Raw genomic sequence first — 23,517 nt, forward strand, 5'->3', positions numbered from 1 at the left:
AGAAATCACTTCTGTGAGAAGTTAATTTATATGTGGAGGTGTGTGTGTGAAAAAAGTCTACAGAGTAATAACACAAATCACACGTGAACAAGTGCCTCTGTGTGGGTGCTGGGGTATGAGCTGTAAGGGCGGGGACTTTTGCTTTTTCTCTGCTGTCCCTCTAACGCACAGAACAGTGCCCGGCACAAGGGAAACAAAATAAAAAGTGATACTGTTATTTTTACTTATTTATGGTTTCTCACTGATCTGCAATAAAAACTTTATTTGCACAGAAATTTTTTAAATGTTGCTGTTAAAAAGAATGATTCAATGGCAAACAAAATGTTTTACAAAAAGAAAGGGACATGATGCCACCTAGCTCACGGGGTTGTAAGCTTTAAACAGTAACTTACGTGGACAGGCTTTGTAACCTCCAAAGCACTGTGTGAATGTTAGAAGTTACTTATTCTGCTAAGAGCCACACAGTTGCACCAGTTTCATACGTGCTTTGGCCGGCAGCCTACCGCTCAGCAGTTTCATTTCCAGCATTTTGTCCTTTACAGACAGAGATGTGTGTGCTGTTAGTGTAGAAGCAAAAACCTGCAACCATAGAGAACTGGCTGCGAAAGTCGTGGCGCATCCATGAAACGGAACAGTGTGTCACCAAGACGATCTGTCCTGTAGAAATGTACTTACTGACACACTCTTCATCTCTATTTTAAAAATTCAAGGATGTGTAACCTAAGTGAAATAATCCCAAAGACAGCTTATTATAACAATAGCTATTATGTCAAATACTCAAAATTGTCGTGATGATCACTTTCTGATAATTCTTATCTTTCAATTTGTTAATTCGTTCTACTGGAATTTTATTCAGCTTTTTCCTTTCAGTCTCTCGTTTCTCAAGATTCAATCAGTCTAAGCCATCTATAACGTTTTATCTTCCAGCTGCTGGACTGGACGCACTGCTTTCATCCTTGCAAGGCAACCTCGCTTTAAAGTTGCCCCGTGGCTTTAAATGAAGCATGTGGGTAGTTTCCAAAACACGGATGTAATTCCTTTTTCCATCTTAATGTTAGTAGCTTCTTATGTACACACATCTCTCTCTCTTAATGCTGTAGTCTGTGCTCTATAAATCAGGAGCTAAATCCCACTTTCCTACTTTAAAACAAATATTAGGAACAGTTTTCCAAAGCTCTGTTTTTCCTGCTTTCACAGAGAGATCACAGAAGTAGGGTACGAAGAAGAAATAGAACTAAATTCATAACAGCTAAAGAAAGTCTTAAAAATATGAAATGTTATTTGAATCCTTTTATAAATACAGACAGAAGTGAATTTTTTCCCCACAGAACCCTACCGGAAGCTGGAGAACATTCATACGTTCCAGCCGCACATCTGCAGTCTTTACGTCGAACACCAGCTCCCTCAGAGCAGCCGTCAGCACCTCCTCTCTGCCAACGACTCCTTCTTGACCTGCTCCGCAGGAGCTCAGTCCAGCCCTCGCTGCTGGTGCTCTTCATTCTGCTGCCACTAATGGAAATGGCCTCATGTTCCTTTGTTTTAACTTTAGGAGACTGCTTCACAACACCAGAACTAAAATAGTTTCAACATGATTTAGAAAACATTGTGATCTGAGAAGCTAGTTGATACCAAAACAATGAAATTCTGTGATGATGGAAATCATTAAGATTTGTCAAGTATTACAATGCTTCCAAATGAAATCAAAGCCCAGGACAGGTGGGAGGAAGCAGTATGATGCGGACAGGAAGATGAAGAAATCACAGAGGAAGGGCGGACGCCCCGTCCAACACTGAGGGGCCTGGAGGGGACGCGTGGCGGAAGGAGGAGAGTGAGAAGGTCCCCGAGGAGGAGCAGGAGGGCCGCGTGCGTGAGAGCGGCGGGCCGGGCAGGAGAGCAGCCCAAGGAGACGGTGGCGGGAGGGACAGACACTGCGGAACCCACCACAGAGTCTGTGGCCTCCTGGGTAGTTTCAAATCGGCGGGACCAACTCGCCCCCTACAGCAAATACACGTCCTACGGATGACGAAATAAAGCAGCCGTCTAACTCACCTAAACTTTTCAAATTTCTAAAACCGTGGTTTATGTTCAGCTTCCATAAATTTCTGCCTAAATGTAAATCATTCCTTTTTTTTTTTTTTTCTCTCCAGATACTTTCTTGCTACAACCAAAGGGTTTTTTCCTTGATGAATTCCTGAACCACCTTTCTTTCGGGGGGTGATGGGGGAGGGTGGGCAGGCAGCTCCAACTCAAGGCAACTCTGTATTATCTTTTCTAATATTTTGGGATTTCTGAACCATTTTATGTTTACTAGTTTGTTGCTGTTGTTGCTTCTGAATCCTTTATTTAAAATCTATATGATTTAAACAGGAGACAGCAGCTAATATCCCAAGGATAAATACAGCTCTTCAACTTTAAAAAGGAGCCTGAAAACTAAAATGTTTTCCTGGCTTAATCTGATGACCCAGATTTATAACTACATAAAAGTAATAATTTAAAAACATTTTGAAAAAACAGACCCAAAATAGCCCCATAAATCCATCTTGCTTATATTGCTTTTTATTCAAATTTTCATTAAAAACATGTTCATTGCGAAACCATGATCATTCTCTTAGCCAAGAACTCTGGGAGGGCAGCAGAAAGCCCTGGAAGAGACGGCTCTGTGTTTACAGAGCAGACAAAGTGGCAGGACTATCTGAACCTCACTACAAGACTGCTTTGACATTTACAATTGTAAAAAAAAAAAAAAAAAAAAAAAAACCAAAAACCAACTTTATTTGAAATAGATTGATCCTTCTCCAAATAGCTGATAACACATTGTAAAAACACAACGATGTTAAGCATTACCAAATTAACTCTCATATTTTGCAGACTACCAACTTATACATCCACTCAGCCAAGCTGTTTTCCTGCTGGTAACCTGAATTCCTGTTTTAAAACTGTGCCAGCTCCTCTTGGGTGTTCTGGTGATGAAAATGACTTTCCTTAAGTTTAAGCCAAGACTTTCCCACATAGTATCTTATGAAAAAGCCACAACATTGGGGCACACCACAACGAACAGGCCGGGGTGGGGGAAGTATTTTAAAGAATCATTTTGATGTTGAAAATAATAGGGGGGTGGGATGGAGATGCAATAAAAACAATATGCTAATTAATTTTTGAAATATTCTGATTCCACATACCAAGCTTACTGAATACTGAATTGCTGATTTTTTTTTTTTTTTAAAAACCTGGATGTTCTTGTTTAAAACAGCCTGTTGTGCATAGCGGTGGTTTAAAAGGCAAACCAGTCAAACCAAAGGAAGAACAGCACATAATCACATAAGATCAGGGGAACGTACCTGAAACAGGCAGAGGAGAGAGTCTGACGGCCCGAAAACACCCCTCAACCCCAAAGCCCGGGCATCTGGGGCGGATCCGCCACTGCTCCCCCACCCGAACACATGTGAACACCTTCCACCTCAAGAGAAAGGACAGACTGGTCATGCACCCCACAGACCTCTCAGAACCCGGAGTGTGACAAGTTCATGGTACCTTTCTGGCAACGGATGTCATTTTGGAAGGTTTTGTTTAAAAATGAGACCATACGCAATCTGAGAAAAGGTAACAACACGGCGACCCAGCTGAGAGGGGACCCACTGACCTGGTTGATGGAGTTGGCGGCACAGGAAGCGAGGCCGGTCCCGAGGGTCGTGAGCAGGAAGCAGGGCCAGGCGAACGGTTCCGGGGCCAGCGCGAACCCGGCTGACGTGGTGCTGACGACAAGGGCTGTGGGACAGAAACAGAGCAGGGGCTCGTCAGTACACCCGGACGGGAGCAGCCAACCGCCAGCGTCTCCCAACTCACCCGTCGGTCACACCAGTAACACAACCCATAGGCTAATCATGGATTAAAAAAAAAATGGTTAAAAAAATTTTCTCTGATCGTAAAAAAGTGTTCATTATAGAAAAATGCCAATTCTCCTTTAACTCCATTACACTCAAGAGTAAAATATAAGATGGGGTTCCAGATCCAATCATTCATTTATTCACTCATACATTTCCTGAATACCAACCCATGGCCAGTACCGTGCTGGGCAGTAGGCTCTCAGAGGATTTACCTGGGGGAGCAGTGACAGACATACACTAATGACTGTAACACACGGCAGCAAAGAATATCAGTCCCAATTCTGTGATGAGCGCCAGGCACCCTGAGCGGAGGTCTTACCCATCACAGATGGTCCTGGCGGCCCTACAGCCACCAGCAGGAGCACAGGGAAGAGACAAGGTGCAGGGGCGAAGCGTGCAATTCCAGCACCCGCCAAGGCTGCTGCCTTTCTAAGGCCCTGGTCCTTTCCTGGGGGTTTAGAGAAGCCCCCGGGGCCAGAAGATGCCTAAGAGTGGTACTGATACAGGCTGGAGAAGTCACTGGAAAAAGACCTCCAGTGTGGGCTCCGCGGGGAAGGCTGCAGGAAGAGCTGGACCTTCAAGAGGCGCTGCAGGAAGAGGAGGGAGCGGGGGCTGGGCAGGCAGCATCACAGGTGGCTGGACATTCCGGGAACAGACCCAGGGGCAAGAAAGAGCGATGTCAAGGGTCTACAGTACAGATGACACCACCTCCTGAGACTGCCAAGCCAGGCGGATGACGTCATCGATGGGCGGCCAGCGCAACGGGGGGTGACAGGCGGAGAAAGAAAACAAGGACAGACACAGACACCGTGGAGACAAGACTGAGCAGGATGGTGAGTAGACAGGCGAGGAGCCGCCAGGGCAGGGCCAGGAGGTGACTAAGCGGGACGGCGAGGAAACAGGCGAGTGGCCGCCGGGGTAGGGCCAGGAGGTGCCGCCACTGACGTCAACACGCCAGCGCCAGACAAACAGCAGCTCCCCCGCTGGTCACAGACTGGCTGGCACGTCCCTGAATCTAGTTTTATGGGCAACATATAGAAACTCTCTTCAGGTCTACCAGATGGACAAGACCCTTCTCCCTAATACCTGGACCAGACACAGGTTTCCTAATATTTCTGGATTTCTCTGATTGGGGTCAATGAAATTTGCAAAGATAACTTATAAGGACATGTGCATACATGGTCATCCTAAACCAGAAGTCTCTAGAGAGCATGCATTTCGGCAAAGAGGTCCTTCTTTACCGAATGGTCCCAGTGGTCCCTAAATGTGGTGTGCATCTGGATCTCCTGGGGGACGACTCACGTCCAGAAGAGAGGCTACGGATGTTCAGTGCAGAGGTTTAAGAAGAGAGAAGAGTGAGGGCCAGGAACAAGAATGCAGGCCTGGAGAAGGATTACAGGACAAGGAGCTGACGGCAAACGAGAGGCTGACGAGAAGTCACAGAGACACACGCTCAGGAGCAGGGCAGGCTGGCCCAGGCCGGGAGGACCGCCCTGGCACCATACGGGCATGTGAGTCAGCACAGCAAGTCCACAGAACAGCAGCAAACACCCAAGTGGAGCCAAGACAGCAATCAAAGACAGAACCCTTACTCCCAAGGAACCATTCTAGAAGAAACTTTCAACTCTCTGATTTCCACAACGACTGATGCCCAAAAGAGAATGCCACAGTGATTCCAGGCTTTGGAAACAGTCCTTGCAGGTGCACGTGAAAGGACACTGCACCCACGGGCAGCAGGGAAAGACCCCTCACCTCACACACAGGCCACCCGGCCACACCTGCCGCGGCTCACGACCAGCAGGAGGAGCGCGTCTTTGGAGCAGACAAAACCCCTCTGAGGATGCTCTCGCAGCACCCATCTTTGAGGAGGCTTCCTCACTCTTTGCAGACATCACGCCACCGACCGCAATGCCTCAGGACAGGCCGGTGTTCCAGGATGAGAGTCACCTTGTTTTGCACAATCAGTGGCTCTGCAAGTGGGTCAGGGTCGCTCCGCGTGTGGCGATGACCCAGGACTGAGAGAGGAGCCCTCAACACCCAGGCTGCTCCCTGGCGGTGCCCGCAGACCGCTGCCGCCCAGGAGGGAGGGTCGAGGGCGTCCAGGGAAGAACCTGAAGGAAGAGGCTGCGGGCTTCTCCCTCCCAGAGCAGAACTAAGTCAACTGCCTCTCTCCACAGAGTAAATCAGTTGAAATAATTCCTGACTCTATTTTGAAACCTTGAATCTTAAACCAAAAGGAGACTCCTTATGAACAACCATGGGAGTTAAAAGGGTAAAGAAAACCCATGATAGCTTTCTTAATATATAAAATTAGTGAAATCTAGAATCACCAAAATAAAGAACAACTTTAGATCTTTCTAAATATCCAGGTCAACGTTTTATATTGTGCTTTACAAATAAATTTTAAAAATCAATTATCACCACAGTGGAAAAGACAGCACCATAATCATTGAACTGTCAAACCAGAAATGCTGCAAAAAGAAAGTTCACTTTGTTTAAAATCAAAAAGGGTATGGAGTTGCACAAAAGCAATGTTTTTTCTTTTTATTTGCCCCAGAGCTTGACTGGGTGATGAACAATACACAAAGTACATCAAATTTTTGACTAATGGGTCAACTGATGGGCTGAGAAGAGACAAAAAGTGGTTTGCAAAAAACTGACAAAGAGAAAAGGACAATGTTTTAATAAGACATAGCGGTGACTAAATTTACAAAATGGAAATGCTGCCTTATTTAAAAATACACAAATTGTAAATAGTAATACAAGTAAAAAAATGACAGGGGCTATTATTACTACAGATGAAGAAATTTGTATTTTGTAACACATTTCTAAAGAAGATCAAAAGCTAACAAAGAATGTATTTACACTTGCTTCATCAAAGCAATTAATTTAAAGAAAGAGAAAGGAAAAGAAAATTGATAAATTGTAAAATTGACCAAAGCCATATTCTCACACAGCACTGCCCCAACTGTAATTAAACTTTTCATTGATTTCCTGGGATTCATTACATGGGATCATTTTGCAACACCAGGATCTCATTAAAAGCGAATGTAATATATTCTTTCATTAATAACACTTGAAATGATATTTTATTTGGTAATCTCATATGCTGTCCCTTCACAAATAAACATAAAATCATTGTCACCAATGAAGCGTGACCCATCCAATGGAGGCACGAAAGCACTGTCCTGCTGGCACAGGGGTGACTCTGGGGACCCAGGGAAGAGTAACAGGCCCACCCTGACAGGCCTACCCCCACCCACACCCCCTCATGGTGGGTGTCCGGTCAGTAAGCGGCAGGCACCCCCTACGCAGAGACCCGGCAGCTGCCTGCGGAGGGCACAGGGACAAAGGCGGCCCTGACACTGGCCGTACTCCCTTCAGAACCATCAGGCCCAACATCGGACTGGCTGGGCCGAATCCTCCCAGAGGCCATCACTGACAGGTGTCCCCAGGTGCTGTCTCCTGCCTGCCTTCTCCAGGGAGAAGCTCTTACTGATGCTCTCCGTAATTAAGAGGAAAAACAATTTTTTTTTTTGAAACAGTCACAGGCAGGCACACTCTGGAGGGCCCAGAAGAAAGCAGACACCCTAATGGGAACTCCCCATGGGGGCTGCTTGGCAAAGAACCTCGGGTGGCCTCCAGGGGCAGAGCAGCCCATGGCCACCCCGGAAGGACAGCAGGGACCTCGGTCCCAGAGATGCAAATAAACAAGTCCTGCCAACAACCTGGACGTGGACCCCGAGCCCCAGAGGAGAGCCACAGCCCCGAGCAACACAGTGACCTCAGCGCAGGGAGCCCCTGAGCAGGTGACCTGGCCAGGCCGCGCTGGGACTTCCCACCTTTAGAAACTATGAAATCATACCTTTGTGTTGTTTTAAACTGCAAAGTTTGTGGTAACCTGTTCTGCAGTTAAGAGAAAACTAACAATGCCATATGGAGGGTGGCATTTGAGGAAGACTGGACTATGGGAACACAGAGACTGACAGGAGGGGAGGGGAACTCACTCAGGGACACATCGAGGACACTGCAGGCAGCAGGCGGGCAGTGCTGAGGGGCCGGCAGGGACGCGGCGGGGCAGGCGGGGCAGGCGGGGCAGGCCCTCAACCTGAATAAAAGGAGGGTGATGACAGCAGAGGAGTGACACACAGTTCAGTAACTGAAGAGTCATAAATCTTAAAGGTCAAAGGGAACTCAGGGTCAACTGGCCGAACCCCTGTCCTGATGGAAGGAAGGACGCTGTCTCTGGATCTGGTGACAGGAAGTGATTTCTCCCCAGGCAGCCTCTCAACAGAAGAGCTCAGCTGTCGACAGCTCTCGCCCCTCAGACCAAGTCAGGACAATTCCTCGAATCACCTCCCTCTGGCAGTAACTCCTGCCTCCTGGGGCAACGCTGAGTTCACCTTCTCTCTCGGCACAGCCCTTCCGTCATGCAAACGCCAACCATCCCAGTCTCTGCTTCTGCGGGCTCGGTGTCCACGGGGACCCGCCACGCCTGGCTTCCATGTAGTAACAAACGTGGACTGACAATGATAACGAGAGAAACAAAGCTTACGCCTGCGCCGCGCTCTGCAAGGCCAGAGCGCCGTGACACGTGCTGTTAAGAACTGGAAACTCCGCTCCGCAGAGTCGGGCGTGGGTCCCGCAGGGTCATGGGAAGAAAGTGTGAGAAACTCCACTTAGGTTTGACTAACTCTTCCTTTTAAAACGCACATTTTTGCATATCTTAAGATGAATGTAATCACTGGTGTGAGAGTACATGAACTTTATTTACAACTAACTTAACTATATATTTTTGTTATACCTGACATATTTATATACAATAGTACAAATATTTTATAAATATACATATGTGCACTTAAAGCATTCTTACTGATAAAGTACATGCCCAGAGAACTGTGGAGAACCCTGATCTAAGATAAACAGCACGGCACGCAATGGTGGGTGTGACGTCTGCCTTTATACGTGGAGAGCCACGTGCCGGCCAGCGGTGGTGAACTCCATCCATGGTCTCACCAAGACTCATACGCTCTGTGCACGATACTTGGTGTTACGGGTTATTCTGTAACAAGTACTCCAAAGACTCATTTTCAGAAGAAAATTCCATGAAGTAAAGGGAAGACAGACAGACAGACAGACAGACAGACACACACACACACACACACACACACACATCACCCTGCTGATCAGAAAAATCACAAACCAGTTCCTTGGAGAAGCAGCTTTACCAAGAGCGATTTTTTTTTTCAGTGAAGTCTCAATACTTTGAGAACTGTTGGTCTCTGAGCCTAAGCATAAAGGAGGTATCATTTTTTTTCTGAGATTATCAATTAAAAATAACTATAAAGGTTATATTTAAAAACCGCTCCTCTACATGCTGCTTTATCTCAAGGCCTCATGACTTTTCAGCACTGGCCCCAAAAGAATTAAGTGAAAAACAAAAACTCCAATAAATCAATCTGGACAATTATCAACTCTGATAAAAGATTTGGTCGTAAGATTGAAACCACCGGCTTAATGAGAGTTGGAGATTCTCTATAGATTTCAAATTATCCCTGTGATCTATTATATCTCATTATCCTTGATGGCAGATACGATGCAATGTTATAACCCAAGTCCTACAAACCTGAGCTGGATTCTCTTTAAAGCTCTTTTATGTGCAAAGCCTCCAGAGAACAGGCAGTTAATGAATTTGCATGTGCTTTTGTTCATCTGTGGGTCTAAGCGATGGAATGTGTTTGTTAGCTGAGCTCAAAGTCCAAAATTATACAACTTAATGAAGAGGCAGCCCCTGAGTCTTTTCTGATTTTCAAACAAGCAGGGCTTCTTACTTGACAGCCATACTTGTGGTTTCTCCCTCTCTCTCCATTTCTATTAACACCTTAAGCTTCAAATGGTTCAGTTTCTAATTTAAGTGAGGTTTTTAGGCTTCACAGCTTGGCAGCGCCCTGTGAACCTCCTGACACAGTGTCTTCCCATCACACGTATGAAAGAAGGCGATAATTCTTATGCTTACTGTTAAGTTCAGATGAAAAGTCAATTGATGAGAGACAGGGTACTTTTTTTCTCAGCCACATTAAAGGCTGTCAGTCAGGGGTAACTGATTACAAACCATAACCACTCCTGGTGAAAAACGATAAAGACTTTCAATGGAGATTTTCAATAACACAGCTGAGAAACTCAGAACTTACAGGGCCTTCCAGTTTTCCTCCTTTTTGTCATACTCAGCGACCAAAGCTGGTTGGAAAAATACTAGGACCAAATGACCAAACCCGTAACTTCAAACTTACTGACCAAAACTGTTACCAAAATGAAACACTAAAGTACATACGGTCCCCAGGCTAGTCCCAGGGAAGCACTGGGTCTGCCTTTCCAGCCAGCATTCAGGGCAAAAATGAAGTCGCTATCAGGTCTGCGTAAACGAACACACGAATAAAAGCTGCTCGTGTCCAAGCTGATTATGAAACACTGAGTGAGACCCTAAGGCTGTTCTTTCAATGAACCATCTAAGCTTTTCTACTTTGCCATCCTACTTTTAGTTTTTTTCAATAGAGAAACACTTCTTCTCAATATACTTAATAACCAACACCTTGTAACCTTTGTTTAAGTAACTAAAAAAAAAAAACTTTTCCATAAAACTGATGCTTACCAAACTTTTAAGTGGAAACATGTCTCTTGAAAAATGAGTTTGGCAAGAAGAAACCGTTAATCGAGCAGTTTTTGCTGAAATAGTGAAGATTTTGCTCCGCTCCATGTCTGTGCTGACAGGGGAAAGTGCCACCGTAAGCAGCAGACGGAGGAAACACAAAGGACAGCCGTCCACGCCCACCTGGGTCAGGTCCAGTGCTCTTCAGTCAACCCTAAACATTTGACCATCACATTACAGTAAAATAACTGATTATTCGAAATTAAAAGGCTAAGCTGTTCAAAATTCTACAATGGTGGCAACAGAGTTCATAATAGTTCTTTCTTCCCACCCAGCTTCTATTTCTTGGGCACCTATTATGTGCGAGGCTGGAGCGAGGCCCTGGGAGGACCACAGCTAACAGGATGGATGTGGGTCCAGCCCTCTTGGCCCCCACAGGCTGGTGAAGGTTCAGACAAGCCAACAGGCACCCACATGACCCACTCCCACCAGGAACCAACTGAAATGATGGAATAAAGATGAAAATTGGAGAAAAACCTACATCAGCAATAAATTAGGTAAAGAGAGGATACTAAAACCCTCAAGATCTGTGTGTTAAACATAGTACAGATGAGATGGAATGGAAGACAGCTGCCGAGAGCTGAAATTACGTAAAATTCGACGACCTAAACACCAACCGGTAAGAGGATGGATAAACACGGGAGACAAAGGCTCTCTGACAGGCCCCTCCTTCCTGGCTGGCGCGAGAAGAGAGGAGCGAGGCGATGCGGCCGGGATGGATCCTGGCGATGTGGACCCCTTTCAACAGCCGCCTGCATCACAACTGGAGGGAGAGAAAGGCAGTCACACCAGAGAGGCAGTGGGGCCTGGTCTGGACATCATTCTCACTGAGATCGGGCAGAAATGCCCCTGAGGGCCCGAACCCATGGAGCAAGGCACCCACCACCAACACCACCGGTGCTGCGGGTCTGCCCCAGCGCAGTAGGCAGTGACGCCGGAGAAACAGCTGGGCCCAGACACACGACCCGCCGGGAGTGGAGGCAGCCGCCACTAACCGCCAGCCTTGGGGAGCACGACGCTGGCACTGTGGCTTCAAGCACACACTGAAAAAAAGTTTTTAGAGAAAAAGTTCCCTGGCTGGTAGCTCCCTCTGCATCTCCTTCAGGCCACCGGAATGTTCTACCAGTAATGCAGACTGAGAGACTCCATCCTCTGGCTTAAAATGTAACAGATGTCAGGTGACGGAGAAGACTCCAACCATGCCTGCGTTCCGATGGCATGTTCAGTACCGCTCTGGGTGCTGGGGACACAATGCTGTACTCAGACAAAAAGCCCTGTCTTTCCGGAGCCCACCCTCGTTGGGGTCTGACTCCCAGCTGGAACAGTCAGGAAAGGACAGAGACGAGGAGAGGTAAAGGAGGCCAGTGAAGGACTTATAAAAAAGGGCAGACAACATAAAATAAAAAAAGGGAGCACAGAAGATAAAGAGGCTGAATGTCCTTCTGAGAATGATGGACCAGAGCCTGTGGGCCATAATAAGCCCCCCGTCAAGAGTAAAACCCATGAGGCAGGGGCCTGTCAGCCTCAGTCACTCCTTCCTACCCATGGCACATGGACGGGGACACCTGGGACATAGTGGGGGCTCAATGAAGAGCAGGTGAATGAGTTAGAAAAAGTAGGAAAACAAACCCCATGAAACAGACAAGTGATTAAGCAAAGTGTACAGAAACTGTCACAGCAGAATGTTAAGAGTCATGAGAAATAATCAAAAGTAGACAGCATAAAATCAAATCAGTGCTGCACGTAACATGTCTCGGGGGATCCTACAGAATGAAGCAGAAAATTACAGTGAGGAAGGCAGGTGGAGAGAGTGTAACACAGGCAATCACACCAGAAAATGAAATAATTGGTGTAAATATGAAAAAAGGAGATGACCTAATCATTTTTGATTGGCTATGAAAAACTCAAGAATCAACTGAAAAAAAAAATTTTCAATATCCCCAAGTTGATTTAACAGTAAATGTATATAATCTATCTAAAGGAAACTATAGAATTAGAGAGGCAGAAAACTCGGACAAATGAAGATGATGTAATATGATAAAGATCTCAGTTCATCTCCAAATTAACCTGTGAACATGCTGAAATTTCAATTAAAGTCCTCATGGAATCTGGGGGGTTAGGGGGACTGGGGTGTGTCTAGGGATGGAGCCTTCCAAAGTCTTCTATTTGTTAGTAGGACATTCAACACTGGTTAATGACTTATTAAAAGCTGGGTATATCTCTACCTTATACCACTGACCAAAATACATCTGCCGAAATGAAAAATTTTAATGTAAAATATAAGCTCCTAAGAACATCAGATTAAAAGTACAAATAAATGTGCATAAAACCTTTTGTATGGGAGAGCTCAAGCATGACACAAAAACCAGGGGCCACGAGGAAAAATGCTGACAGATCTGAGTACATAAAGTTAACGTTAGCACATCAAAAGAGCAATAAATGAACAGAAGAAGCTGACACCACATAAGGTATAAGACTTACAACAGGCACATGTAATGGTTCATATCTTACCCTTACAAACAATAAATGAAGGCAAACACTGAAGAAAGAACAGAAAGCACACAGGCCATTCAGAAAAGAAACACAAACCAATCTACATATGGAAAATATAAAACTTCATCAGCAGTTTTAAATACATATTTTAAAACTCAAAAGCTATTTCTCACCCATCAATTGGTAGAGTTATTTAGGAAAAAATATTTCCTCTTCAGGGAAGAAAGCAAACAGAACCTATACAAGCATTAATATAATATAATATAATAACTGACCTTTCTTGAACTGGCACAATATGCTAGGTTTGGTACGAGATTATTTACCTGTGTTATCTCACAGAATCCTCGTAACAGCCGTATGAGGTAGGATTATCCCTATTTTACAGATGAAGAAACTGAGACTTAGAGATTTGAAAAAACTGTGCCCATCATCACAAAGTCAATACATGGCAGACCAGAGATTTCAACCCTTACAGTCTGATTTGGAAATTGTGCTATTAACATTACAAGACAGACTGTGAACAGAAAAAGGCTGAAAACCATGTGCAAAAGATTGGTTACTGCATGGCCTGGAGGGAAGTTTTTGTATATTATTATGTGTTTTTTTAATCTTAAAAAAAATACTATTTAGTAAAAAAAAGGCACCAAAAACAAGGTAAACATAGTGACACAAGATATGCACAGAATACAAATTTTTAAAAATTACAGACAGCATTTACGTTATCATCTTACTTTTGTTTAAAAGCAAAAATATCTGAATGGGATATAGAGAGCCATTCTAGAATACGCCAAAATCATCAAAACAGTCACTATTTTGAGAAGGTGGAATTATAAGGAGATTCCATTCTTCTCATTTTTGCTCATCTGAGTTTTCTGTTTTTTCTAAAAGCAAACACTTAATAATAAAAATACTACTTTAACATTTAATAAGCATATAAGTATTAAACCATTTCAAAATATACATTGAAATTTAAGAAATCATAATTCTACTCAATATTTTTATGAAAATGTGAAAAATCCTTTACATAGTATCTGACAGCAGATGATCACAGTACCTTGTGATCATCTTTTAAACTTTTAAAAACTTCTAAAAACTACAAGCAATCTAAAATAAAATTGTATCCTCTATTCTTGGTTTTGGGTTTTTTTTTTTTCCTTTTAATAAAAAGCAGCATTCTAGGCTTTAGGGGAAAAAAAATCTATACATTGATAGAGTGTAGTTTATATCAGTTCCATCAGCAGCATAATCTATTGGTTCCAATAAGCAATCTATTTTTAGCGTTCTGGTCTCAGAAAATGTGTTATAGTTTTCAGCACAGACATTATTCAGGAAAAAATTTCTGCTTTTTATTGACCTATATTAAGCATACTCAGTTGAGTTATGATCCTAATCATAACTTATGATTAGGATCTTATGATCTTATGATCCTAATCCAAATAAAATTTCTTTACCTCAGTGTGGTCCTTGCAACAAACTCCAAAAACATATTGTAAATAGCTCAGTTGGCAAGAGGAACTCGGGGGAGACATATTACTGCTTCTTTATAAACTCAGTCTTACTTCCTCTCATAGAAGAGAAAAATCTTTAAATGGCATTAGCTCCAGCAAACTTTGGCCCAGACCCTGGTGTAAATGCCAAAGCAGTGTCCCGCACTGCCGCCCTCCCGTCCTACAAGTGGAACTGAGTATGATCTCTGCAGAGCTTTGCTTAGTCTCCAGCCAGTTAGCCCTGCCACGTTACAGCTGTAAACCAAAGGTGGCAAAGAGAGGGAGACTAGTTCTCCAACAGTGGTTGCTAACTCCCAGATACTTCTGCCTTGGCGATCATTAGCTTAAATGAATTGCCCAAGATGTTAAGAGTCCCAAAGAAATCAATTGATAGATACCAGGGATTTTCTTAAAAAAAAAAAAAAAATCCTGCTGACTCCAAGACATGTGTGAATTCAAGTAATAAAATAAATAGGGAGGCAGGAGGTCAAATAAGAGAGCTGGGGTCACCCAAAGGGTGCTGCCTCTTTAAATGGACTAAGCAGAAGGAAATGACTTTAATTCAATTAGCTCATCCAGAAACCTGGGGCATGGAATATATAAAAACGATACGAGGAGAAATTTACTGTTCGGACTTTTCCATCTGTGGCTGCAGGGGAGGCTGTGATTCACTTTCTTCTCTTTGCGTCGTGATTTTGCACACCTCTCCTGTGTGGTCTGGAGCCCTCCCTGCCCCCCCCACCGCTGGCTGTTCCTGTTGCCAGTGGTGGCGGGGGCTGCACTGGCCCTCCCGGGGTGAGAGCTCCCCACATCCACCAGACCACTGGGCCTGGGAGCTGCACTCTGCCCACACAACACCTACTTCACTCTCTCAAAGGTGGTCTGGGACCACCTGCGTCAGGTCATCTGCACATCTGCCAAAATGCAGATCTCTGGGCCCTGTCCCAGGCCTCCGGGATCTGACTGCCTGGGGCCAGCGGCCACACGTGCCCTGTGTGCTCCTTAGCAGACTGACACGTGGGGACCAACGAGTCTTCACGCAATGGACAGCACAACACGTACCAGTAAAGGAGTAATTTAACCACCACTTTAGATTTGTGACACCGTGTTTTAAACGTCAAACCCTGCATCTGGAATGCCTATTCAGATGCACGACACTATAAGGCACGGAAAAGGAAAAGCAATATGACAGCCAGTGGGAAGTGAAGGAAGATGTGTGCCTCGCCACCCCAGACTGATCCTAAACCAATGATTGTACTTAACTGTCTGCCCGTAAAGAAATAAGCATTACAAAAATAAACTTTAAGACATTATTTTAGATTAATTATTTAAAGTGCCTCCTTTGAGATTCTAAGAGGAAACACTGATTTAGCAGTCTGGCAACGCTGGCTTCCTAACTGCCAAACAGAGTAACTTTGTAGCCAGGTATCTCAGGAGACCTCCCAGGTACTGTCACTGATACAGGTTAATACCCAAACAAACACAATAAAATCTGGTGCAGTTTCCTAGACTTAGGCCAAAAAAAACCAGGTCCCAAACCTCTTCCCAGAGAAGCACTCTGAATCCCCACACACGTGGGCCGAGCCCAGAGGCGGGATGAGAAGCAGAGCGTGGCAAGCGGGGAGGCCCAGGGGCCGCGGCGGGCTCACCGCACGTCGGGCTCACCGCACACTGAGCACAGCAGCGCGGTTCCCCTTGTTTTCAGAACTCAGCAGAACTCATCGCCTCACTGCGTCTTTCCAGGACAGTAGGAAACACACAGAAGACAAGGAAATAAGCCAGATAAGCATTGTGCTCTAACTGCAAATAAGAGAGAGACTATTTTTAGCGTGATACGTTTCGTGCAATACCGTTTACAATTCTGCGTTAACAGAATTCCAAACATGTGACTTCAAATCCCAATTAAAATGAAGGGGGGAAGGGGGAAACTCTGTAGTTTCAAAATATCCTTTTTGGGGCAGTAATAAAATAGCATTTTATACCTGAAAACCAGTTTCAAGTAAGAATCTGACGAGACCGGAAAGACAAAGTACCTGTGAGTTTGATTTTGGACAGCCGAGCCAGGATTCCCGGCAAGTCGTCCACACTCAGCTTCATCTCCTTCCACTGCTTTTCTTCTTTTGTCTCCTTCCCCACAGCCATCGGGTCCTCAGTGACTGCGGCGGATGCCAGCCCCATCAGCTCTTTCTCATCTGGCTTTCTGGGCACAGACAGGCTGGGGGGCGAAAGAGGTCTCATCTCGTATATTTCATCTTTGGCCCCACCCAAAGCTGTCTTTTCAAGGAATGGAGGTGCCACTGGTTCTGGCTTCGGTTTCGCTTGCTGGTTGAGGCTTCTGCTCAGTTGTGTGACATACTAAATAAAAAAGTGCATGTTACCATAAAACCAAGGCCCAAGATGCTCTTAAGCGGTTGTCTAGTTAACACCTCCCATCAGCCCAACGCCTACAGGCTAGAAGACTTCCTCTACCTTTGTAAATACACACTGAAATAACTAGCATTAGTGTCTGTTACCTGGGGATCACTGTACTGAGAGATACGGAGAAGACAATGAATGCTTCAGCACTGGCTTTCAAATTCTATGGTTTAGAAAGTCCTAGAATTTAAGTTCCTTGAAAGAAAGAAATTTATTTCTTATTCATCTCCTCCAGAATTTTCCCCAACATAGTACCAGAAACTGGAGGTGTAACATTCCAGCTACAAGGAAAAAGTTTTCTCCAGTCAAGAGCCCAAGTCAGCCTGCCGAGTTTCCACGTTCTGAGATGAACAGAGCAGAGAGGGGCTCAGTGGGAGGCCCCATCGCAGGGCTGGGGGGTGTCACTGCAGTGTGTACAAGTGTCCGTGTGTCTGTGTGCGTGTGGAAAGACACGGCGTTTAGAGCCAGACAATCTCTACTACTTACCAGCAAAAAGTAATAACTGTGACTCACATTCACGAGGCGCTTTACAGGTTTATAATAACATATATCTTTATGGTTCATATAATACACATCTGGTTCAATTCTCAAAAGTGACTAAGAAGACGATCGTTACTAGTGTCTCTCTAACTTTCAGAGGAGGAAACCAAGGCAGAAAGGAACTGGCAGAGCCAAGACCCAACAACCAGTTAGTCACAGACACCCTGGGACAAGGAGCCACCTTTCCTGGTAACTAGGTAAGTGGCTTTTCCATGACATCACAAAGGCCTGAAATCACACACACTAGTCTCAGAAAGGAATTACAAACCCGTGAATGAATTCAGAGTTTGTTTACATAAAAAAAGCATTATACGTATTTGAGTTTCTCTTCTAAATCTCTGTTATCCTTGACCCCCAACTTAAAAACGCTGAACATTTCTGGATATTAAAAATCTCTCATCAAAACAACGCGTTTTATTAAGATTTTAAGTTAATTTTAAGTGGGCATTTTAAGTAAAAAAAAAAAAAAAAGATAAATGTCAACTAAGACTTCCAATTATGAATTTGCTATTCTTTCATGCTTGCATCATAATCGTGAGTTTTTAAATATCATTTCTTCATTTTATGATACTTTACAATTGTTGAAAATGGCAAATACAAGTTACCACGTTGCTGACATCCCGGCAACCTAGTTAAAGGCCTGCCTATAAGAGGACTGAGCGATATTAACAATGCTCACTGTAAAATGCCCAGCAAATCACAAACGCTCTATTTGTTTGAATCTGCTCAGAAGAATCTGGGTTTAAAAGACTTTAAATACGCTGCTGGTGTAAGGAAACAGTAGGGTCGCACTGTTAGAGCAATTATTTCTGTGTTACTGATGCAGCCACAGAACTCCACAGACTTTAAAAAGATGCATTATAACGGGTCAGCTTTTCTTAATTTTAGCCTAGTCGAAACATGCCAGAAGTTTTCGATCTTTCTCCAAACCTAATCAATAAGTTCAAGATCATACTTTTAAACTCAAACACCAGAACTATTCTGGTTTCAGTTAAGCATAATCAAAACAAGGGATTAATGTTTTGGATAAACTTAAGAGCACATGAAATGAGAGTCCTTTTCAATCAGTACTTCTGACGACCTGTCTCATAGCTGGAATCTCTGAAATTCCCTTGCACGAGGAGAGTAAAGGGCGCGAGCAGCAGAGTGAGGACGGCCCTTGGAACGCACCATGCGCCGGAGGAAGGTACAGTGCTGAAATGAGATCCACTGTTTACTGCGGCTCCTGAGAAGACGCGTGAGCCTGTGAGGTGACTCCCACACGGCGCTTCTTTCTAGATACCAGACGCATCCTCCTCCCCAACCTACAAGAGAGAGAAAAGGGGGAAAACGTTAATTAAAATGGTTAGTGCTTCTCACCAAATGTGACTGTACCTGCCCGGAAGCAGAGCCGGCACCTTGGCAAGCCATGCACGCGTGAGGGGTCAGAACTCTGAAGTGACCTAACCCAGACTTGTGAACGAATGGTACTTATCAGCCCTACTCACTGTTTCCAGTCCACGGAATTCCTCGGCAGGGCTAGGGAACTTTTTCATTTCAACCAACCGGCGCTTCCGTGTAAGGCCCCATCATGGGCAGCCTCCCACGTCTCCTCTCCAGGGCTCCCAGGACCCTGAGGACCCTGGTTCTCAGCCACTGGCCACTCATCACCTTGGTTCCCGAGGTGTCTCCTCTTGCTGCGTCTGCCACGTTAAGGCAGTCGTGTCCCCACTGTTCTGAACACTACATGTTGTCCCTGAACAGATGCAATTATAGGGTAATTTTTAATCTTCAACCCATTTCTAGAGTCACTATGCCTATTTCCATCTGTACCTCCACATGGGTGGGTTGGAATACATCTTCAAGAACACTTTTATTGTCACCAGTATCTCTACTCTGTTCCCTGCTGCAGGTGAAACCATTACCTGCTTGAGATTTCAGGACCATCTTGAACTCTTCCTTCATCATCTAATAGTCATCCACTCCAGTCAGCTCTGAAATACCAGTCAAATCTGGTCACTTCTTTGCCTGCCTACTGATACAGTCCCTGATCATCTCACTTTGGACTACGAGACCATTGTAGAGTTCAAGCCACTCATCCTGACTTCAGTTCACATCCCTTCCTCTCCAACCCAAGTTGCATAAAGCTGATGGTTTTCTTCCTGGAGCCCGGAACACATCTCACTCACCCGCACGTGTGCCTACAACTCATGGCAGTGCAGCAGGCCCATCCCTCCACTGTGCATGCCAGTGTCAGTTTGCCCGTCTGTGTTTATGCCGTTTCCCTGCTTGCAGTGCCTTGCCTCCACTCTCTGTGGGTCAAGTGTCCAAGTCTTTTTCCACTCTATCACTTTACCCTCCTTTTCGTGGCACGCCTAATACAAACAGCTTCTGTTTGTTTCTACATCATCTTTTGTGATTCCTCGAGGGCAGGGCCTCTCCTGCTCTCACCTTTCCTAACCTGGCCACCAGCATGTAAGAATGAGATGATGTCTGATGCCTGGTCTCCCCCTCCGCTTACCTGGGCGGTCAGTTGGAGGGTGGTCACTGCCCCTTGGTAAACATGGCATGTATCTTACACTGGAGGTAAGTCCCTTCTTTACTAAAATCATACCCTCAAACCTCAGTTAAGTATGAAGTGATTATTTTCCATATACATGGATATGTGTTGTCTGTATGTGTGTATAGGAAGAAATAGCAATGTTGAAATCAGTCTGCTGATTGAAATTTCTTTGAACTCAGTCCTCTGAGAGTAAATGTTTGTTGTCTTTTTTTTTTTTTTTGATGGTGTGGTATTTTCCTCTTTTGCCTTGACATTGTTCTTTGGGACAATAATTTTAAGATTAAAAGATTATATTTGGAAGACATCAAGTTTTACTGTTCTGGGCCTTAATTTCATAACCAGTTTTGAGTTCCATTGGTCCAATGAGAAATGCATGTTGCTGGGAGGGAAAGAACCACCTCAGAAAATATCTCTCAAGATTAACAGGGTTAAAATGAGATTTTACCAGGGGGAGGGGGGGAGGGGAATACAGCTAGGAAACTGCCCTTTTAAATGATGAAAACACTTCACTTAGTCAAAACATGTCACATCTCTATAAATCCGTGCCTAGAAATTTGAAGACATTTTGGCCCCATGTAAACAAATACAAGTTTGAAGATACACAGGGCTTATAATAGATGCATTAAAAATCTGGGACCATGGGACCATATCCACTATGCACCATCAACACTGAGTCATGACTGGAGGGTTTTTTAAATGAAGTGCACAGACAAGCAACTGAAAGGACCTGAAAATTTTGTAATGGCTATAAAACACTTTGAAGTTTCAAAGGACAGCCGGGCATGATCACTAGATACCTAATACAGTTCCGGTTTACGTTTCTGCCCCCTTCCCACCATACTGCTTCCACGTCAGGCTCTTACAGTGGCTCTTCCAAGTGGATCGCAGCAGGTGGTACACTTACTAGCAGATACTCTCTCAATTATGCTCATAGCTTCAGGGAGCTAAGCTGTCTATTAATTCCTCCCATAACAGCATCAAAAGGACTGATCCAGTGGCAAACCATGTGAACCACACCCAGCACACTTACAGGAGCTGGGGAATTCTGAGTAGTCAGGTAGAACTGTCCTACAGGAAGCTGAACATACAGAACAGAAAGGCAGAGAAGCACCCAGTCTTGAGGAATGCACACTGGAAAAACCTCTGTACAGAGGCAATCATTCAGGCACTAAGAAAGGATAAGCTCTCTGAGAATGAGAACCTAGGGTCGGGATCAAACACTCACAGGCACAGATGGGAGAAGGTAACAAAGCAGTGTCTTTGCAAAAAGAATCACAGACCCTTGAGGAAACTTTTCATTATGGAAAATTCCAGTCATATACAATAGCAGAACAAAACAATGAGACACCATTACTTAACCCCTGGCTTCAACAATTACCAAACCATGGCCAGTCTGGCTCACCCACCCTCCCTCCCACTTCTCACCCTCCTCCCCTCCTTTTGAACCAGAAGAGACCTTTGAGATCATCTAGTTGAACTGCCTCATTTTATAAATGAGCAAACTCAATTTCAGAAAACACACAAATGATATGTGCTGAGATCACATGGCCAAGAGAGACCCATAAAATAACAATATTATGAGACAAGAGGAAGAAAGAAATTTCACAGAATCGCTGTGAACAAAACTGCCAGATACTGTAGAAAGTCTATGTTAGGTGAGGCCTAAAATGTTTCCAGAATTTGACCAAAAGGGAGTCCATGGTTTTTCCTGTCCATCTCCAATGCGGACCACCAGCAACATTCCTGACACATTAGTTATCATCCTCAACTACTGGGGGCAAAGCAATTCCCAACATCCTCTTCTTCCATTCATTCACAAATCATTACCGAGCAGGCACAACACACATCAGGTAGTATTTTGGGCACTGTGGACACAGAGACGAATCAGGCAGAAACTGTCTCCGCCTTCACAATTTTTAACATTCTCATTGAGAGAAACACACAATAAACAGATTATAAATAAACAATTACAGGTTGCGCTAACCTTGATGAAAGAAACAGGGTGATGTAAGAAAAAAAGGGACAGGGTCTGTACTTTAGATATGCTGGTCAGGCTTCTCTAAACAGGTGACATTTGAGCTGAGACCTAGCCAAGGGCTGAGAAAGAGTATTCCATTTTCAACATATAGTTGTGACAGGTCCTTGATGTGATTAGATCAGGGAACACTAACGATAGAAAGACAAATGTGGGGGGAAGAGGCGGGTATGGCCCGCTGTCCATGGTGGTTCTATTTGTCATCATGACACTTCATATTGGAACAAGGCTTGGCGGGGAGAGGAGGGAAAGCACTTCCCCGGTCCTTATAAGTGGAACGTACAAGTAAAACTTACAAATGGCTAGGATCTAAGGCTCTGATAAGCCAAGAGGCTCGTGGAGCCCCAAGCTTCTACTCCTTCCTCTCTCCTGAAGCCTCCACTATCTGAAAACCTAAAGAAGCACCAGACACCCCTTCCATGGGGGGAGCGGGACAGAGGCGGTGCGGACCAGCGCGGCCCCAGTGCAAGACTAGACCCCAGCTCCGTGGCCTCTTCACGTCAGGCTACTCCAAAGGTCAATTCCCCCACTGGTACCCAGCCGACCTCGCCAAGGGCTCCCCAAGGTTGCAGCTAACCGGAACCACAGCATCGCATCGGGCAAAAAGAAGAGAATTCTCCCAAAGTCGAGTCCGGGGGCGGGTGCATTACCTGTCAGGAGGCGAGCGGAGAGAGTGTGAGGAGATGGGGCCATAACGCACGAGTCCGGCCGCTCCCCGGGATCCCCGTGTCCGCTCTCCTCACCGGCTGCTGGGCGCCGCCATCTTCCTCCCCGCCCCTCCGTGAGAGGAGGGGAGCTTCCGGTCCGTCACTTCCGGCGGGCGGGACGCGGAAGGAGGGAGCTGTGGCGCGCAAGCGGGAGCTTGCTGTCCCAGGGGTTCGAGGCCTGAGGTGCTTTCTGGAGACGCGAGGAGCGCCTGCGGCGGGGGCTTCCGAGGGAAGGCCGCGCGCGACGGCATCTGTGGCGGAACCCGCGCGGCCCCGCGCGGCCCAGCGCGGTGGGCGGGGCCTGGCCGCTCGCGGGCAGCTCACGGTTAGCTCACGGTTAGCTCACGGTTACCTCAGGGATCCTTCTGCGCAGCCGGAGCGCGGGGAGGAACAGGTCCTTGGGACGAGGCCTCCGCCTCCCCGTCCCGCCAGTTACGGCTTCACCAGCTTCACTGTCAAATGCGAGGAGCGGGACTCGACAGGACATCTCGGGAAGAGGAAGGTGCGTGTAGAGTTAAGGTTTCGGGCTGTGCAGCGACTTCTGTATTCCCGGCCCCCCGGCCCGTCGAGCAGGTCCCGCGAGCCCCCGAGGCCCCGCCATCCAGCTGCGCAGCGCAGGCAGCGGTAGCACCTGCCGTGTCAGCCGGCCGAGGGCGTGAGACGGGCGCCCGCGGGAAGCGCGTCCGGGAGCCGCTGCGTGCGCGCCGT

At 45.6% G+C, this 23,517-nt stretch overlaps 1 protein-coding gene across 1 annotated transcript in view; it reads right to left on the reverse strand.

Annotated features, from left to right (window-relative positions):
- COX10 (cytochrome c oxidase assembly factor heme A:farnesyltransferase COX10) overlaps window positions 1-23,079 on the reverse strand; it is a 95,636-nt gene extending 72,557 nt beyond the window's left edge. Inside the window, exons 1-4 of the mRNA XM_010974169.3 lie at window positions 22,753-23,079; window positions 18,696-18,829; window positions 16,604-16,925; window positions 3,641-3,765 (exon numbers count right to left, since the gene is read on the reverse strand). Of these exons, the coding sequence (XP_010972471.2) occupies window positions 3,641-3,765; window positions 16,604-16,925; window positions 18,696-18,829; window positions 22,753-22,795 (624 nt within the window). The 5' untranslated portion in view covers window positions 22,796-23,079. The remainder of the gene's footprint in view (window positions 1-3,640; window positions 3,766-16,603; window positions 16,926-18,695; window positions 18,830-22,752) is intronic.
- Between the last annotated feature and the right edge of the window lie 438 nt (window positions 23,080-23,517).

Source organism: Camelus bactrianus, chromosome 16, assembly GCF_048773025.1.
Source record: "Camelus bactrianus isolate YW-2024 breed Bactrian camel chromosome 16, ASM4877302v1, whole genome shotgun sequence".
In the NCBI taxonomy this organism is placed as follows: Eukaryota; Metazoa; Chordata; class Mammalia; order Artiodactyla; family Camelidae; genus Camelus; species Camelus bactrianus.